This window comes from Schistocerca serialis, chromosome 2 (genome assembly GCF_023864345.2).
Source record: "Schistocerca serialis cubense isolate TAMUIC-IGC-003099 chromosome 2, iqSchSeri2.2, whole genome shotgun sequence".
NCBI lineage: Eukaryota > Metazoa > Arthropoda > Insecta > Orthoptera > Acrididae > Schistocerca > Schistocerca serialis.
In genome coordinates this window covers 1,028,581,077-1,028,601,817 of record NC_064639.1, presented here as the reverse complement: position 1 = coordinate 1,028,601,817, position 20,741 = coordinate 1,028,581,077, and the positions used below count along the sequence as shown (strand labels likewise).

The 20,741-nt window shown below is 37.9% G+C and overlaps 1 protein-coding gene across 1 annotated transcript in view; it reads left to right on the top strand.

The window, feature by feature from the left end:
• The window catches only part of LOC126458447 (phospholipid transfer protein C2CD2L), a 598,436-nt gene that overhangs the window by 484,660 nt on the left and 93,035 nt on the right, over nt 1–20,741 (top strand). Inside the window, exons 7-9 of the mRNA XM_050095510.1 lie at nt 1,025–1,214; nt 16,322–16,460; nt 18,822–18,943. Coding sequence (XP_049951467.1) covers nt 1,025–1,214; nt 16,322–16,460; nt 18,822–18,943 — 451 coding nt within the window. The remainder of the gene's footprint in view (nt 1–1,024; nt 1,215–16,321; nt 16,461–18,821; nt 18,944–20,741) is intronic.

Here is a 20,741-nt window from a genome sequence, read left to right as displayed (position 1 = left end):
GGTGGTCACTCAGATATTCTGCGATTTGTGCCCTATCACTCTTGTTAAGCAAATATATTTTCCTTCCTTTCTTGGCATTTCTTATTACACTTGTAGTCATTGATGCAACCACTGACTTATGATCACTGATACCCTCTTCTACATTCACGGAGTCGAAAAGTTCCGGTCTATTTGTTGCTATGAGGTCTAAAACGTTAGCTTCACGAGTTGGTTCTCTAACTATCTGCTCGAAGTAATTCTCGGACAAGGCAGTCAGGATAATGTCACAAGAGTCTCTGTCCCTGGCTCCAGTTCTGATTGTGTGACTATCCCATTCTATACCTGGTAGATTGAAGTCTCCCCCTATTACAATAGTATGATCACGAAACTTCTTCACGACGTTCTGCAGGTTCTCTCTGAGGCGCTCAACTACTACGGTTGCTGATGCAGGTGGTCTATAGAAGCATCCGACTATCATATCTGACCCACCTTTGATACTTAACTTAACCCAGATTATTTCACATTCGCATTCGCTAATAACTTCACTGGATATTATTGAATTCTTTACTGCTATAAATACTCCTCCACCATTGGCGTTTATCCTATCCTTGCGGTATATATTCCATTCTGTGTCTAGGATTTCGTTACTGTTCACTTCCGGTTTTAACCAACTTTCCGTTCCTAATACTATATGCGCACTATTTCCTTCAATAAGAGATACTAATTCAGGAACCTTGCCCTGGATACTCCTGCAGTTTACCACTATTGGTTTGTAGCTTTGAATTTATTGCAAACCAATACATTTACTGCAAAGAATTTCCAGTTTTTCAGTACCCTCAATGAATTTGTTGGATAAAAGAAAGAAATGAAAAATAAAGACTTGTTACAGATATTTGTCTCCAAAGTTATCAGTTAAAACTAACCCCCTGATGTAGTACATTATATGGGCAATAATATGGTTTGTAAATAAACTTTAATATCTCAGAAATTTTGAAATTGTTCTCTGTTTCAAAATGTATATTTCCCTTTCTTTTAAATTTTACAGTGACCTCAGCCCAAATACAGCAGAACTGTTGTTTGAAATCTATGACAGAGTGAACAAGGGTAAAAAATTTCTTGGTTTGGGAATTGTGGGAATGGAAGAGCTTCTCATTAATCCCAGCCAAAGACAAGTTATAACCCTGCAGTCTCGTCCTTATGAGAAGGATGAAGTATCTGGAACATTGACAGTTGAGGTAATTTGATGTAAACAATCTAATTTGTCTCTTATATGTAATTTAGTGGCATTTAAATTGACCTGTAGCTGTATGGAAATTGAGTTTAGAGCATGTCATTGGGGGAAAAAAACTGTTAAACAATAGAAAAAGTAGTACTATCATTCTCTTCTTGATACTTTTTTACAGAGAGAAACGTAGAGATATGTATAAGAAAGTCAAAGAGTATGATTATGTGTTTATATTGTACTAATAAATGGTATTTCATTGGGTCTATTTATATACACATAAGTTTTAAGCCAAAATCTGCCAACGAACAAAGAAACAAGTTATCAAATAAACCTATAATCAAATATATGCACAAGAATCTTATTATTTGCTTGTAACTCATTCTGTTGTCACTTTTTAATTTGTTAGACACAAATCTGATGTGTACAAAGCAAGCAAGGCTAAAAAGAGCAGATGCTTTTCAACTTCTTCTGAGTGTGTCTTGCTTATTTATTAGCAAAAGCTTCAAATTTATATAAGAACATAAATCTTTGCCTAAAAACCTAAGAAAACAGCCTAAAAACCTGAGAAAACAAGAACATATTTGAATATGTTGTGGCAGATGAAAATTTATGGCACACGGGGATAAATTCACATAACTGAACATTTTGGGCTGATGTCATTCCATCTTATTGATCTCATCTTTATCCATCCATTCATTTCATTTCAGTGAATTTAACTTTTAGGATGTTATTCTACATAACCACAATGGAGAGCTGTGATCATAGTATTCAGACTTCCAGGTAAATTTTGATACAAATTGTGATAAAATAACTTTTTAACTCACTTCTGAATTCTTAAGGATCTTCAACTTTATGCCTTACATTTGAGAAGAACACTGCTCAGAAACAAATAAGAGGAGGAGAGTCTGGGAAAATAGGTCTTATCTCATGTATTGTACTGATATGTTTCACAGTTCATGAGAAGTGACTCTTCAATTAAATTTACGGCTAACAGCATTTACTGGGACATTAGAGTGTAAGAATGCAATCACATCTTTGGTTTACCAATCCCACACAATTTTTATTTTAATATTTTTAGGATAATTAGTTTATTAATTTCTGCAGTGATAGCCCAGATAATCTGATAAGGTTATAGGGAGGGAAAGTACATATAAAAAATATTTTTATATTTGATCAATACAATAAAGTATTTTAAATAACTTATTAGCAGGTTGATTCTGTTCTTGTTTGTGCTCAAAGATGATGTCAAGAAATTTTACATACAGGGTGCACCTGGTTTGAGAGCATTGATAGCTATCTGTGGAGCCTACTTAGTGACTGTGCTTTCAAGCTGCATAATATTGGTTTTACACAACAATGGTATGAGTAAAGTTAATCAAAAAAATTGGTTCAAATGGCTCTGAGCACTATGGGACTTAACTCCTGAGGTCATCAGTCCCCTAGAACTTAGAACTACTTAAACCTAACTAACCTAAGGACATCACACACGTCCATGCCCGAGGCAGGATTCGAACCTGCGACCGTAGCGGTCACGTGGGAGTGTGTGTGTGTGTGTGTGTGTGTGTGTGTGTGTAATATTACCTAAGATAAAAAAAATGTTCACTGGGTGGCACAAAGACCTGTTGAGTGAATTACCACAATTTTTTTCAATCTAAGTACTCATTTTATGTCTAAAAACACAGATGATGTGACTTACCGAACGAAAGTGCTGGCAGGTTGATAGACACACAAACATACACATGAAATTCAAGGTTTCGCAACAAACTGTTGCCTCATCAGGAAAGAGGGAAGGAGAGGGAAAGACGAAAGGATGTGGGTTTTAAGGGAGAGGGAAAGGAGTCATTCCAATCCCGGGAACGGAAAGACTTACCTTAGGGGGAAAGAAGGGGTATACACTCGCGCGCACACACACACATATCCATCCACACATTTGAAAATGTCTGCTTGTGTCTGTGTATGTGTCCTACCAACCTATCCCTTCTTCTAGTCAAGTTGTGCTCCAAATTCCTCTTCTCCTTTGCTGTCTCTTACAGAATTACAATGTTGTTGGCAAACTTCAAAATTTTTATTTCTTCTCCATGGACTTTAACTCCTATTCCAAATTTTTCCTTTGTTTCCTTTACAGCTTGCTCAATATAGAGATTGAATAACATTGCAGACAGGCTACAATCCTGCCTCACTCTGTTCTCAATCATTGCTTCCATTTCATGCCCCTCAACTCTTACAACTGCCATCTGATTTTTGTAAAAATTGTAAATAGCCTTTTGCTCACTGTATTTTACACCTGCCATCTTTAGAATTTGAAAGAGAGTATTCCAGTCAACATTGTCAAAAGCGTTTTATAAGTCTACAAATGCTATAAACACAGGTTTGCGTTTCCTTAACCTAGCTTCTAAGATAAGTTGAAGGGTCAGCATTGCCTCAAGTGTTCCAACATTTATGCAGAATCCAAATTGATCTTCCCCGAGGTCAGCTTCTACTAGATTTTCATTTGTTTGTAAAGAATTCATGTTAGTATTTTGGAACTGTGACTTATTAAACTGGTAGTTCAGTAACTTTCACACCTGTTAACACCTGCTTTCTCTGGGATTGGAATTATTATATTCTTCTTGAAGTCTTGCCTGTCTCATAAATCTTGCTCACCAAATGGAAGAGTTTTGTCATGGCTGGCTCTCCCAAGGCTATCAGTAGTTCTAGGCGAATGTTGTCTACTCCTGAGGCCTTATTTTGAGTTAAATCTTTCAGTGCTCTGTCAAATTCTTCACTCAGTATCATACATCCCATTTCATCTTCATTTATGTTCTCTTCCATTTCCATGATATTGCCTGCTAGTACATTGCCCTTGTATAGATATCTATGTACTCCATCCACCTTTCTGCTTTCCCTTCTTTGCTTAGGACTGGTTTTCCATCTGAGCTCTTGTTATTTGTACAGATGGTTCTCTTTTCTCCAAAGGTCTCTTTAATTTTCATGAATGCAGTATCTATCTTACCCCTAGTGATATTTGCTTCTACATCCTACATTTGTCCTCTAGCCATCCCTGCTTAGCCATTTTGCTCTTCCTGTCGATCTCATTTTTGAGACATTTGTATTCCTTTTTGCCTGCATCATTTACTGAATTTTTATACTTCCTTCTTTCATCAATTAAATTCAATGTCTGTTCTGTCACCCAAATATTTCTACTGACACTGGTCTTTTTACCTACCTGATCCTCTACTGCTTTCACTATTTCATCTCCCAAAGCTATCCCATTCTTCTTCTACTGTATATCTTTCCCCCATTCTTGTCAGTTGTTCCCTAGTGCTCTCTCTGAAACTCTCTACAACATCTGGTTCTTTCCATTTATATCCTTAAATTTCTTCCTTCCTGCAGTTTCTTCAGTTTTAATCTACAGTTCATAACCAATAAATTGTGGTCAGAGTCCACATCTGCCCCTGGAAATGTCTTACAATTTAAAACTTGGTTGCTAAATCTCTGTCTTACCATTATATAATCTATCTGAAACCTTCCAGTGTCTCCACGCCTCCTCCCCAAATACAACCTTCTTTCATGATTCTTAAACCAAGTATTATCTATGATTAACATATGCTTCATGCAAAATTCTGCCAGGTGGCTTCCTCTTTCATTCCTTACCCCCAGTCCATATTCCCCTATTGCTTTCCCTTCTCTTCTTTTTCCTTCAATTGAATTCCAGTCCTCCATGACTGTTACGTTTTTGCCTCCCTCAACTATCTGAATAGCTTCTTTTATCGCACCATACATTTCTTCAATCTCTTCATCATCTGCAGAGATAGCTGGCATATAAACTTGTACTATTGTGGTAGGTGTGGGCTTCATGTCTATCTTAGCTACAATAATGCCTTCACTACGCTGTTCATTGCAGCTTATCCACGGTCCTATTTGTTTATTTATTGTTAAACCTACTCATGCATTACCATTATTTGATTTTGTATTTATAACTCTGTATTCACCTGACCAGAAGTCGTGTTCCTCCTGCCACTGAACTTCACTAATTCCCATTATATCTAACTTTAACCTATCCATTTCCGTTTTTAAATTTTCTAACCTACATGCTCAGTTAAGGGGTCTGACATTCTGTGCTCTGATCCGTAGAATGCCAGTTTTGTTTCTCCTGATAACAACGTCTTGCTGAGTAATCCCTGCCCAGAGATCTGAATGGGGGACTATTTTACCTCTGGAATATTTTACCCAAGACAACACCTTCATCGTTTAACCCTAGAGTAAAGCTGCATGCCCATGGGAAAAATTATGGCTGTAGTTTCTCCTTGCTTTCAGCCGTTCACATTACCAATGCAGCAAGGCCATTTTGGTTATGTTACAAGGCCAGATCTGTGAATCATCCAGACTGTTGCCCCTGCAACTACTTAAAATGATGCTGCCCCTCTTCAGGAACCACATGTTTGTCTTGCCTCTCAACAGATACCCCTCCATTGTGTTGTGATTGTACCTATGGTATAGCTATTTGTGTGGCTGAGGCACAAAAGCCTCACCACCAACATCAAGGTCCATGGTTCATGGGGGACACAAGATCATGTATTATAAAAGTACTGAATTTCAAAAATTGGAAAGTCCAGGTTGAAATATCAGCAACTATGGTAATGATAGATTGCTCCTCACCATAAAGACAACATATTGAGTTGCAGACAGGCACAATGAAATGACTGTTACACATTAAGCTTTTTCTCAGATCCTTCATCATAAAAGAAAAACACATGCATTCACACAAGCAAGCACACCTCACACACACATGATCGCTATCTCTGCATGCTCAGGCCAGACTGAAACTGGAAAGTGTTGAACGGTAGCAACACTCTATAGTGGAGTGGAGAAGAGGAGAGATAGTGGGGGAAAAAGGGGGGGGGGGGGCGAGAAAACAGTGTGCCTGGCAGAACGTGCAGACAGGCCTATGTAGTGCAGCATCAGGAGACTGGGTGAACAAAAACGGAGTGGAAAGAAGAGGAACAGAGAAGAGGAAAAGACTGGCGGTTGCATTGGCAGAGAGCAGTGCACACTAAGATTGGGGTCATGAGTTGGAAAGAGGTGATAGGAAAGAGAGGGTGGAATGTAATGGGTGAAGTGTGTGGGGACAGCAGATTACTGTCAGTTGAAGCTGGGAAAATTTCAGGAATGGAGCATGTGTTGTAAGGATAACTCCCAACTGCACAGTTCAGAAAATCTAGTGGTAGAGGGAAGATCCAGATGGCCTGTGTTGTGAAGCAGCCTTTGAAATCAAGCCTGTTGTGTTCACCTGCAAGTTGTGCAGGCCCACTTTGCTCTTGGTCACAGTTTGGCAGTGGCCATTCATCTGAGTGGATAGCTGGTTGGTAGTCATACCAATATAAAAAGCTGAGCAATGATTGCAGCAGATCTGGTACATAACATGTTACTTTCACTGGTGGCCTGGTCTCTGACCAGGTAGGATAAGTCTATGACAGGACTGCTGGATGGGTGAATTGGGCAGGTCTCGCATCTGCGTCTTCCACAGGGATTTGATACCTGAGGCACGGGGTCTGGATTGGGAGTAGCATTGCTCCTGAAATCATCTCGGCCGCACCCTATGGCTACCTACTGACCTGCACCCTCTGCCCAACAGTTTCCATCCCCTCTGTCCTGTCACCTCCTCCCAACTCATGCCCCCACCCTCATTGTGCCCTCTTCTAACCCATCCACCAACCTTTTCCCTTCTCTGCTCCTCTGCTTTCTGCATACTCCTCCCCACCCCCACCCCCTTCCCACCGACCCACCTGCACACACATGCACACATCGTGCTGTAGAGACAGCCCTGTTTCCTCTTTCCCCGCCCATACCCTGCTATCAGTTCTTCTTCTCCACTTCACTATGGATTATTGTTCCCATTCAATGCATTCCAGTTTCAGTCTGGTCTGAGAAGCCAGAGGTAGCAGTCATGTGTATGTAAGCTGCGCTTTCTCCTGTGAATTAATGCATGTTTTTATTTTCTAGTGAAGACTTTGGCCAAAAGCTTAATGTTTCTTTACTGGATATCAGTGACATAAGTCTTCTCAGTGCTGTAACTTCCCTCACACATTAATTTCAGAAAAATGGTTGTCATTTCCTTTTTAACATGCCATATCATGCTTCTCTGCACCTATAATAGTTTATGCTGCAGGTGTGCTAGCATGAACAATATTAATGTAGTCTTCATGTGCTGATGGCGGAACAGACACCACACACGCCTCATTTGAATCTTGAAAGTAGCACGTGACTGCCACTGCTGCACTGCCCAGCCGTGCTGTGTACACAGGCCACTGACATGTCCATGACTACTTGTCAGAGACACACTCACCTACATCTGTGCTACTGCTTATGCAAATCAAACACCGCTTGCAATCAAAATAATCACTCATCATTGAATTTGGTATGTCATATTGTACAGGTATTTCCATTGTACCATATCTTAGGTTTTATTTCCATTCCATTCACATTTGAAACAAAGAAAAATGGTTTATAAACTTTTCTGTGCACGCTGTAATTAACCTATCACACGTTTGTGGTTCCTATAGGAGTGTTGTAGTGGGGAGGGGGGGGGGGGGGGGAGGGAAGTGGAGGTGGAGGTGTTGTACTCCTGGATTACTCATTGAACACTGGTTCTTGAAACTTAGTTGGTATGCTTCACGGGATAATTGACATGTGTGTTCAAGGATATGCCAGTTCAGGTTTTTTCAGTATTTCCATGATGCTCTAATGCAAAATGAACAAATATGTGACTATTTGTACTAACCTTCTGTGTAAACATTCATTATCCTGTATTAGTCCTAATTGGTAGAGTCCTACACACTCAAAGAATATTCTAGGAGAGATCACACTACTTTTGTGTTAGAAATAGCCTTCGTAGATGAACTACATTTTCCCAGTGTTCTATCAGTGATCCAAAGAGTGGCACTTTTTTTTTTTTTTTTACCAATGATTGAACCTATATAATCATTCTACTTCTTACTCCCACAAATTGTTACACTCCCGTATTTGAGTGAGTTGTTTGATACCAGTTGGGACTCATCACTTTTGTAGTCATAGGTTGCTACATTTTTGCACTTTGAGAAGTGTAATTTCTTTTCATTTCTGAACGTTTGCAGCAAGTTTGTACCACATTGAAATATTGTCAAGCTCTGGCTGGATATATGTGCAGTTTTTATCAAATAGTACTTCATTATGTAAAGTTGTTGCACAATTCTTATAACAGGCTTCTAGGGGTTGCAGAGGGGACTTAGTATGTAAAGTTTCGACAAGGAACCCATGTCTGGAAATATACCATTCAGGTGTAAAATAAATCTGAAGATAGAATAATTTCCATATTTCCCATTTTGCAGTTCACACAGTGGAGACAGTGAACTCTTACCTGTGTGTTCTACAGGAGCCCATAGTATGGCCGTGTACCAAATACTTGTTGTCAGGTGTTCTTCTACATGGTGAAAGACATCTTCTTCGAAGCTGAGAGTGTGGCACATCTATGGAGCACCACAATCAACCCCTCTAGTTGTGATTATCCCAGTTTCTTGCAGCCACTGTTGTAAATGGATGAGAATTACTTGTGATCTCATGTTTACAATAGGGAATGATGATGGTGCCCTCTTCTTAGTTTATGTACATACCATGTACATTCATTGAAAATTTGAGGTGTGTAATACCAAAGATAGAAAAGCATTCCTTTACATTGAAACATTTTCATTTTGAGAAATGAGTGTTGAAAGTTTCTGCCATTGTCAGTACTTATCACAGACAAAATACCATACAGAGATGTGTGCCCTTGTTTCATTCGGGTCCCATCCACAGACACACTGATGTCTATTATGATTTCGTGGCCATCTTCATCTCCAATTCCTTATTAATAATTACTTCTTTGACAGCTCTTAGTGATGATCCGTTAAGCTGTGCTAGTGATGTGTTTTTAAATATGATTGTTCAAACTGTCTAGTGTTGCAAATGGTGGAGGCATGTTCATAATACCAAACAATGCATAACATTTCTTTCTGTATACAAATCTCAAAGTGATAAAAAAATTCTACAGGAACACTCTTGGATGTCTACTTGGAACAAATACGGTAAAATCTTCTTTTTACACTTCTCAGCAGACTGCCCCAAAAGTGTAAAATGCAGGAAAGTGTAAATTACAGGAAAGCATAGGAAACACAATAAGATGTAGATATTGTGCCTGTTGTTCTGTGTGTACAAAGACTGACAACTATAGTGTTTTAACCAATATTGTGTTACATGTTTCATTTACCATAATTTTATAATGATTATCAATAATAAGTCTCACACTAGAACATGAATATCTTTTTAACATGGTTTCACAAAAGACTTTTTCTTTCTTGTTTTATTTACACCATTGAACGTGACCGGAATGAATAAGAAAACAAACATTTTTGTGTTTAGCACTCAGCCACTGTGTTTCTGATAATCATAAAGATAGTGGCTGAGTGCTGACACATACAAACACGTGCGCAGGTTTCGCTCATCATTCTGATTGTCCAATAGTGTAAATAAAACACAGAAACAGAAGTCTTTCAAGAAGCCATATTAAAAAGATAGTCATGTTCTAATGTGAGACTTATTATTGATAATCATTATAAAATTATGGTAAATAGAACTTGGATCACATATTGGTTAAAACACTAAAGTTGGCAGTCTTCATAAAGAGAGAACAGTAGGCACGAAATCTACAGTTGTGGCTGACAAGGGATCACTTGGTTCAGGGACATCTTGGGTGAGAAAGAGGTCAGAAATTGTCATCATGTTCTGGGGCATCTTGAGGAGGAATGTTTACATCTGACAGGTCATACCAACCTAAGATTGTGCACCTAGTACGGATTATCGTATTTCACATGGAAGTAACAATGATAAATGAAAACCCATTCGAGAGACAGCCATCTTCAAAACCGGTGTGTAATACAACTCACTGAGCAGAAGGAAGGTTGCTACTAGAGTCACAATCATCATTAAAGCAGTGATTCAGCATACTTTCCCACCCTTCCAAGCTCTGCGAACCTGTAACACAGATGGCAGTGACCGAACTCACTGACAATGAAAATCTTGCTTACCATGCTAACACTATGCTAGATGATCAATCACTATACTTATAGTCAGCATTTCTGCTTTGTTCTGAGGCTAGCTTTGAACAGGAACACAATACACTTTTTGCAGAAATCTGTTTGAAAATCAAAGTTAAATGCCATGATAATGTCAAAGAAAACTTCAAATGTGGGAAATGTTGTAACACATAATTATCAATGATGGGCGAGCATTGTATTAAGAGAACAGGACTTCTGTTTGACTCAATAAAAATGAACTTCAAAAGCAGGAAAATGCAAGATGCGGGAACGTAAGAATGGGGTTCGTAGACGATGTTGAAGACACCTGCTATTTCCTACACACACTAAATTTCTGTACTTTTATTCTGTTTACACAAAGCATAAGAAAGATGATCTAAGTCCACAAGTATCTACATCATTGTTTGAAATTGTTTGCCACCATTGATATTGGCAGCCAGTATTTTCAAATCGCTTCCTATCTTCTATGACAATGATGATAGCAGAGTTTCATTCAGACACTGAACTTATTTCTGTCATCGCTTTCAGTATACTTATTCCCATCAGATTTGTGTTTTATATTTTTGCTTTATTAAAGCTTTTTTAATGTGAACATAACTAACAAATATCATTTGCAACTGGAAGAATGCTTGGGTAACAACAGTCCAAGTCACATTACTGAATCCCAGTCAAAGTGGAGTGCAAAAAATGAAAATTAAAATATTCATCAACATCTTGGTATGAAGCAATGATAGAAAAGATGAAAGAACTAGAACAACAATGAAGAAGAAGCAAACATATGTGATGAAACGATAGCGCATTGACTAACAGTTTGGAAAAAAAATGGAACTCTGACAAAATGGAGAGAGGCTGGAACACATTCATTGAGATCAGAAAACAGGTATCAAAAATTAATTGAAAATGGAAATGTAAATATAAGAAAAAGCAATTTGAGAACATAGATACAGTTTTCAGACAGAACAACACTAGGGATTTCTATAAAGTTTTCAAAGAAGAAATAACAGGCTACAAGCCAATGAGCCTATACTTCAAAGATTCAAAGGCAGACTGATTACCAACAGTAAAGACAACAATGAGTTACTAGCAAAATACCTAAAAAATCTTCTAAACTGCAAGGAACCAACATGATGACTAATTTTCGGACAGCCTCAAAAGAAAAAGCCACATGCAGAACCACCATCACTGTATCAAATTGAACAATACACTGGCCAGCTGAAAAACAGCAATGTGCCAGGTGAAAAAGGGATATTAGCTGAGGTGTGGAGGAAAGTGGGCAGCTGAAACTATTCGAGGGTATTAAAGATTGCTGGAAGACAGGAAGAATACCATATAACCGGAAACAAGCCATAATCCATCTGCTACTCAAGAAGGGTGACAGGACAGACACAAACAATTACTGAGACATATCTCTGCTTCTAGTCACCTACAGAATTATATCCAAAGCTCTACTGAGTAAAATAAAAGATCATGCAGAAGACACATTTGGTGAGTACCAAGCAGGGTTCAGAAAAATAGATCATGCCCAGAGCAAATTTTTAACTTGAAAGCTATTCTCAGGATCAGAACAATGTGGAACCTTAACACGGTTGTTACATTCATTGATTTAAAAAAGCCTATGATTATGTAGACCGACAGACAAGCAAACAGAGAGCCAGTATTCCTAGCACTGGAAGAAACGGGTGTCAACAAAACCACCAGACAGGTAGTTGAACAGACACTCAAAGACACAACTTCGAAAGTTAAATTTCTAAGAGAGGTTTCTGTATCCTTCAGAATTAGCAAAGATGTTTGGCAGGGCAATGGGCTCTCACTGATTCTTGTCAATCTGGTCTTAGACATGGTCATGATAGAGGGGGATAAAAAAACTACAAGAGAAAAACATTAAAGGAATCCATATAGGACAAGGAAGAGGAAGATCTGAGGTGATACATCTCACTTTTGTTGACAATATTGCAGTAATTTCTGAGAACAAACCAAATGCAAAGAAAGTGATATAAACACTCCACAGAACTGCAGTTAAAATTGGGCTACAAATATTGTCTGAGAAAATAGACTACATTCAACATAAACACAACAAAAAAAAGTACATACAAACACACATAGGAACATCAAAAGAGCTGATAAGTGTAAGTATTTGGGAGACTGCATACAATCAAATTGGTTACATCATATCACAAGTAAAGGAAGATCAAAGAAAAAGGAATTAGCATACAAACTCACACAAACTGATATAATAAAAGTTCAGTATCATTCCAGGCAAAAATTAAACAGCACACAACAGTAATTAAACTGGAAGCATTTTATGGATCTGAATGCCCAACACTGAATGGAAGGGTAAACAAGAAGAACTGGAAAAGAAAGATAGAAGGAAAGGAAAATACTCAGAAAAATGTTAATACCACAAAAGAACAAAGATAGCAACTGGATGAAGAGGAGAAATTAAGATCTACACAGAAACATAGGAACAGTCACAGTCACAATAAGAGGAGATTAAAGTTTTATGGCCATATGTACAGAATGAATGACAATAGGCTAATGAAGAAAATTTTCAATTTCATTTTCAAATTAAAAAACACCTGGAAGAGACAAGAAAGGACTTGAGCAAACTTAATGTCACAGAAGACACCTTACAGGACATGGAATGTTTCAGGCTACTGATCAGTACTGCAAAATTTCCTGTCTAATAACAAAATTCACAACCTAGGCGGGCGATGTCAAACAAACAGAAGCTGGCCATCGGCAAACACAGGAAGAAGCTCTGAGAAGATAAGAAGAAGAAAATTGTCCTTTTGTCTTAGGTTCTGAATGGTCTACAATTGGCCAAATTCATTAAGGAACAAAATGTAGTCTGTCGCCTATAGAAGTCTTTGCATAAAGCTGAAATCAAAGATAAAACTTACTGCTTTTGTAATTCCACAGACTGTAAACAAAGTCATTGGTGTCCAGCAAAAGTGTATGCGACACACAACTTGCAGGCTCTCAGATTTTATTAGTCTTAACTCGTTTCTAATATTATTTGAGAAGTGAAACTATCAGAGAATATTCTATAGATACTAAGGGTAGCAGTTTTCAAAAAGCGATTTTTTTTGGCCATTTTCACTTATGTCCCCCCACCCCAAGATCTACCACTAAAAGAAGTGTAACAAGGAAAACAGTTAATTTTTGACAAAATAATTTAATTGGAGAGATAAAAAATCTACTCACCAAGCGGCAGCAGAACACAAATGTAAAAGGAGGTTATAATTAGGCAAGCTTTCAGGGCCAGTAGCTCCGTGTCAAATGTTCCGTCCTATCCAGCCTTGGCATTCAAGGCAAACATATTTGTTCGTATGTAGAATCTTTACAGCAATACACCATTATTCTCACCTCAGCCTTCATTGGACATAATAACCTCACCATCCTAGTTCAAAAGCAGATTTCCTGAACCATCCCATCCAATCCTGGCACTGCTCATCCCTCCAAAAAACAACTTCGGAGCACACCACTGATCACTCGTTCTGGAATGTGTTAATCAGGTACTTTGAAAAGACCATCACTTCCTAAAATCATCTGAGATTTTGCCCACCACACCTAGTATAGCTTTTTGTCGCCCTTCCAATCTCCGCAATATTCTTGTCAGACCATATACTCCTTCTGCACCCATCTCCCTACCGTATGGCTCCTACCCCTGTGACTTTCTCCACTGCAGGACTTGGCCTATCCATCCTTCTACTACCACCTATACCAGCCCTGTAACTGGCAAAACATATACTATAAAGGGAGAGCCACCTGTGAAACAACACTTCATATTCCAACTGTTACATATACGCTGTTTGGCCTTTTACATCGGCATGACTACCACCAAATTATTAGGATGAATGGGCATAGGCAGAGGATGTATACTGGAAAAATACAATATCCTGTTACAGAGCATGCTCTACAACATGTCAGTCATGACCTTGGTGCCTGTTTTACCATACACATCATCTGGATTCTTCCCTCAGACGTCAGTTTCTCAGAACTCCACAGGTGTGAGCTATCGTTACATCCTTAGTGTATGTTACTTTCTTCCATCTCAGCATTTCTTCACAGTAACTACTCTTTTCTTCACTCCATTTTAGTTTTCTAATATATTACCCATCTATTTTTCACTGCCCCCTGTGACCTCTGTTACATACTATGTACTTAGCTTTTCACTCTTATAACCCATGCATGATGTTTAATCAGTAATCTCCAACGCAGTCCCCATCTACATCTACATCTACATCTACATCCATACTCCGCAAGCCACCTGACGGTGTGTGGCGGAGGGTACCCTGAGTACCTCTATCGGTTCTCCCTTCTATTCCAGTCTCGTATTGTTTGTGGAAATGTCTGTATGCTTCTGTGTGGGCTCTAATCTTTCTGATTTTATCCTCATGGTCTCTTCGCGAGATATACGTAGGAGGGAGCAATATACTGCTGGACTCTTCGGTGAAGGTATGTTCTCGAAACTTTAACAAAAGCCCGTACCGAGCTACTGAGCGTCTCTCCTGCAGAGTCTTCCACTGGAGTTTATCTATCATCTCCGTAACGCTTTCGCAATTACTAAATGATCCTGTAACGAAGCGCGCTGCTCTCCATTGGATCTTCTCTCTCTCTTCTATCAACCCTATCTGGTACGGATCCCACACCGCTGAGCAGTATTCAAGCAGTGGGTGAACAAGCATACTGTAACCTACTTCCTTTGTTTTCTGATTTCATTTCCTTAGGATTCTTCAAATGAATCTCAGTCTGGCATCTGCTTTACCGACAATCAACTTTATATGATCATTCCATTTTAAATCACTCCTAATGCGTACTCCCAGATAATTTATGGAATTAACTGCTTCCAGTTGCTGACCTGCTATTTTGTAGCTAAGTGATAAGGGATCTATCTTTCTATGTATTTGCAGCACATTACACTTGTCTACATTGAGATTCGATTGCCATTCCCTGCACCATGCGTCAATTCGCTGCAAATCCTCCTGCATTTCAGTACAATTTTCCATTGTTACAACCTCTCGATACACCACAGCATCATCTGCAAAAATCCTCAGTGAACTTCCGATGTCATTCACCAGGTCATTTATGTATATTGTGAACAGCAACGATCCCATGACACTCCCCTGTGGCACACCTGAAATCACTCTTACTTTGGAAGACTTCTCTCCATTGAGAATGACATGCTGCGTTCTGTTATCTAGGAACTCCTCAATCCAATCACACAATTGGTCTGATAGTCCATATGCTCGTACTTTGTTCATTAAACGACCGTGGGGAACTGTATTGAACGCCTTGCGGAAGTCGAGAAACACGGCACCTACCTGTGAACCCGTGTCTATGGCCCTCTGAGTCTTGTGGACGAATAGCGCGAGCTGGGTTTCACACGACCGTCTTTTTCGAAACCCATGCTGATTCCTACAGAGTAGATTTCTAGTCTCCAGGAAAGTCATTATACTCAAATATAATATCAATCAGTCTTTCCTTCCCATCCCATCAGGCAAGTCTCCCATGACCCACAGTTATGAGTGTCTTTCCTGAAATCTCCCCTTTTCCTAGATCTCTCCAGTCCTTTTCCTTAACCCTCTTCCTTCCTCTTCAACCTTTCTGCCTGAAGAAGGAGCCACTGGTACCAAAAGCTCACCATACTATAACCTTCTTTTATGTGCGTGTTCTGCCACTGCTTGGTGAGTAGATTTTTTATCTATACAATTAAATTATTTTACTAAAGGAAGTGTGTAATATTGGACCCAAGGATATCACACCAGCACTTGTAAATAGCCCCTTCACTATATGGAGAGAGTTTTGTCAAAATATTGACGGATTTGTGTTATAACATACCATTCTCTTCACAAACCAATTGCTTACTAAGAACAAACATCGTTGTTACTGGTGGTCTGTTTAACAGGTAGTGAGTAGAGCAATTAAGAGCATTCAAATAAATAAATTGTGTTTAACTTGTCTTTGCATATATTATTTCATGTTTTTGGAGACTTTTTACAGTTCTTCATGTGTTCTTGAACTCTTTCAGTTCTTGTTCATTGAAGGACCTGATATTCCACTTTTGGGCGACAAACCATACAAGTTGAAAGAAACACTGAGAACTGTTTCACCATCAGGTGGTGTGATAACAACAACAAAAACAGTTTTCTCAAGACCAGATACACAAGGTATGTAGAATTTACATTAGTAATTTTATTAACTTTTGGCTGGTTCTGTCCCTAGTTTCAATCAAGTGGAATTTTAATTAGCTCTGACTCTAATCTTGATAAAGTAGTACAGAAAATGGATGTTTTGTACCAAGACAGCAATTACATAGCCCACACATTAGTTTAACAAGTACCTCACCTCCAGTGTCATAATTTGGAGCTATGATGTCATAGTTGAAGATACTTATTAACAACATCTTATCAAAATGCAGAAAGATGCACAATGAGTGCATGCAAAGTAAATTACAAGAGAACTGTGTAAAATGTAAAGTCCAGATATAGGAGCAATGATAAATATATGCTCCCTACCAGATATATATTTTAAAAAAACTTGATAGGTAGAGGGACACTCAAGGTCTATAATCTAGTTACCTTAATCAAAAATGAACTTCCTTTTCATGAGGTACAAAAACACTCTAGACATTTGGAATAGAGAGTATGACTTGAGGCATCTGACATGAAGTGTGGAACATGAGATGAGGTTGATACGCAACAAATAATGAGGAATACTATCTTTTATGAATTAGTGTTGCCTTCAATAATTATTTAGTAATGTTACAAGCATAGGTTGTAACATAAAACTGATCAAAGATGGAAGGTTTGGTTGAGTGATATGTAGCTGAGAAGTGGCAGTGTAGTGGCTGGGCCAGATAGGTAACAGAGAGGCATCCAGAGGTCAAAGGGGCTGGAACAAGCCATCCAGAGATCCAACGGGCTGGAACAAGCCAAGCAAGGAGTTGGGCAGGTATCTAGTGTGCCAGTAAGCGGAAGCCACCTAGGTTTCCCTGCAGGGGGACGAAGAGTAAAACTGAGCCACCACATGATTATGAATACTGTGCAATATGGTGAGATTGTGACCCAAAAACTAAAGCTAATATATTCACTGTAAACAGTAAAGCTACAGAAAATCTGATTACAGCATTGAGACTGCAATAAAGATAAGAGTTCAGTAAAATTAGTGCCAAATTTATATAACAAATAGAATTAAAGTTATTGATGGTCATGTGTAAAATTGTTTATAACAAAAACAACAAATAAAACATATATGTTTTGTATGAATATGATACACGATTTTTCTAGTTATTGAAATCAGCTACAATATCAGCATATTAGACATACCAACAAACCAGCAATTTGTTATTAATAAAATACTGAATTGTTATTATTGAGTTCCAAAATAAAGAGTTCTGTGAAGCTACACAAGTAGGTTAGTCTATGCATGAATTATTTGTACTACTGTTTTTAATTGTTTATGTTTATTTTACAAGTAATTTGGGAATTAGTAGGTGTAAGGAAGTTATTTGAACAATATAGTGTGAAATCAGCAAGAGAGAATAAAGTAGCACATTTGACTAGCAATTGCCATTCCATTTATATGAATTGTGAAATGTAACTTAAAGTTGATTGTTTGGTGATATTTACCTGTAATGAAATTATATTCATGTGCGGTTGTTCAAAGATATAATGTATATAATTGGAATACTTATTGTCTTTTGGTCAGTGTTCTTGGTGAGGTAACGTGTTAAGATCTTGTGCAGCCTATGAGCTGTGTGTGTTAAGTGGTAGCTTAGTGTGCAGTTAATTTGGACGTAGTCATTTCATTGCAACTTCATTGTGTACTAATATGGACTTAAGATACTGAACTTTGTTTTTGATGAATTAGTTATTGAGAGAGACTTGATGAATTGTTAAATGTGGGGAATTTTTCCAGTAAAACAATCTGGAGCACTTCATAATGCCATTGGTACAAGTTAAACATTACCTTTGTACACTCTGTTTGCACTGATAGCACTGCTATTTCAAATCTTATTTCTTTCAGTATGTGTAATATTATCCTGTATAAGGCCACCATTCAATAGGACTTGCTTCTCAGGCTAAATAAAATTGAGGGTCAGTCTTAGTATTGGTGTCTGGGTACATATTTGTTCTGAAGGACTATTCCTATTTCATCTCGTTTAATGTTGCACATTTATTGCTGATTTGCAATTTATTCCTTGGCTGTTTATTAGACTGGGCTTTCATGGTTTAAAAGAATTTCACTAGGGCGCAATGCCACAGTGCAAAACCAGGCACCATGGTCGGGAGTCAAGCCATTAACTCAATATATGGTTGTGTGCTCATCCTCTTGTAGTTTGGCAGCAAGAAACTGATTTCATCAGATGATTAACTTCAGTTCATTTATTTGTTAACATAAACAGCCTAATGTGTTATAAATTCTAACATTTATTTCAGAGTATCTTCAGTCTTAAAGAATACACATAGCAGACAGCATTTTAGAATAGCATTTCATCATAAGACCTGAAGTTTCCATCTTTTTTGCAGAGAACTTAACAAATGGTGGTGAAGCTGTCACTGATTCAGCTCTCAAAGAGCTGGAAATGAGAAATCGTACTGGTCAAACTCAAACAAGCAAAAGCACTTTAATAATACACAGTGTGCAGAGAGTAAGTAAGAAGCCAATGCTCACATATATACAGGAAAATTTGAAAATTGGTTTGATATGATTCAATTGCTAATCATCATATCTCTCTGAACCAAGTTTATAACAACAATATGGGAAGCATAGAGTGCTCCTCACCACATAGAGCAAGTGAGTAGAAAACACACACACATATTCACACAAGAACAACTCACACACATGGCCACTGTCTCTGGCCACAAAGGCTGGGCAGATAGGCCTTAGCACCCAGAGACGGAGTGAGTTGCTCTTTTATGAATGTGTGAGTTTTTTACTTCTGAAGGAGAACATTGTCCAATAGCTGAAATATTTCTAGCATTCTTTTTCATTGTGTCGGTTTATGACTCAACACCTCCCCTATGTGGTAAGTAGCAATCTGGCATTTCCATGTTTTTGTTATTCTATCCCAGACTTTCCATTGTTTGAACAACTTTATTTTACACACACCCATTTTCACACAGTCAGAATCTTTGATTGTTTGTTAAAACTATACATAAGCAAAGTATTTGTAACCAGTCACTAAATTTTAGTATTAATTAATTTTGATACATTCAGGCACTTTTACTCCAACATCAGTGACAATTTTGATTGTTAGAGCAATGCTACTGAACAAGAAACCAAAACTGTCACTTGACGATGCTGCATAGCTTCTTAAATGATTTATGATTAATAAGTATAAAAATTTAGTGACTAGATATGAAGTATTTGCTAATTTATCCAATAACATTATTTATTATTGTACGAATTTAATTTATTTGGTTAGGTAGTTCTTAATATGGTTTGGTTCTTATTGCACCTACTATTTTTGGAGTTATTCAAAGACAAATATCTCACACCTGATGTATTGCAAACCATGCATATTATTAATATGGTTCCAAATACTGAGGTCATTTTTTATGATTTCTCATTGGGTGCAGTACATGTCTTAATTGGTTTTTATTCATGGTTTTATGAATGTGTACATTTGTTTTTGATTGAATTATGTGTTACTTTTATTAATTATTACATTGTTTTATAGGCCCTCCTCATATAGCTTAATGTGCAGCACGCTAACTTGCGAGACCTCTGATATGTTAAACTAGCCAGCTTGAGTGAGGTTTGTAGGAAGTGTCCAGACTTGTGTAGGCAAATGCTAGGCTGGCCAGTTAAGACACACCAGAAGTTAAAATTTGTTAACTCACAGAACAAAGTTTATGCCCTTCACAGACAGATAGTACACATCCTCTCTCTCTTAGGCTAACTGTAGCAACAGTAATGGTGTTTGGCCACAAAGTTATAAAATAAATCTGCTAAATCATGAAAACAGTTGACCCTGTATGACAGGATAAATGTTAGGATAGAGAGGGGGAGAGAAAGAGAGAGAGATGCTTTTGTTTTATGTGCTCAGAAAAATAGTAAAATTAAAATGCCAAAGTTTTTCCTCATTACTCAGTCTGATTTCATAAGTAGTTTCCCCATTCTCTTGTTCAAATAGTTGTATAGTGTAAAGGGTCCATCATACAGAAGTTGTTTGTGGGCAGATAGTAGACGTTGACTATTATGAATAAAACAGGGCCTAATTGTGCAGGTATTCTTGAAAATTTCCCATCTAACATCATTATTTGAAGTAATACTTAAGAATCTTTTGACCATTGCTTCCTACAACTTTGTTTCATCTATAGCTTCTCTCTTCTCTCTAATGTGGAATACCATGGACACATTCAGTTCATTTTCTATAAGTTATCATGTTGTAGTGTGTACTTTTCACTCAAACTATTCCAGTTCAGAGTTTTTACTTAATGTAC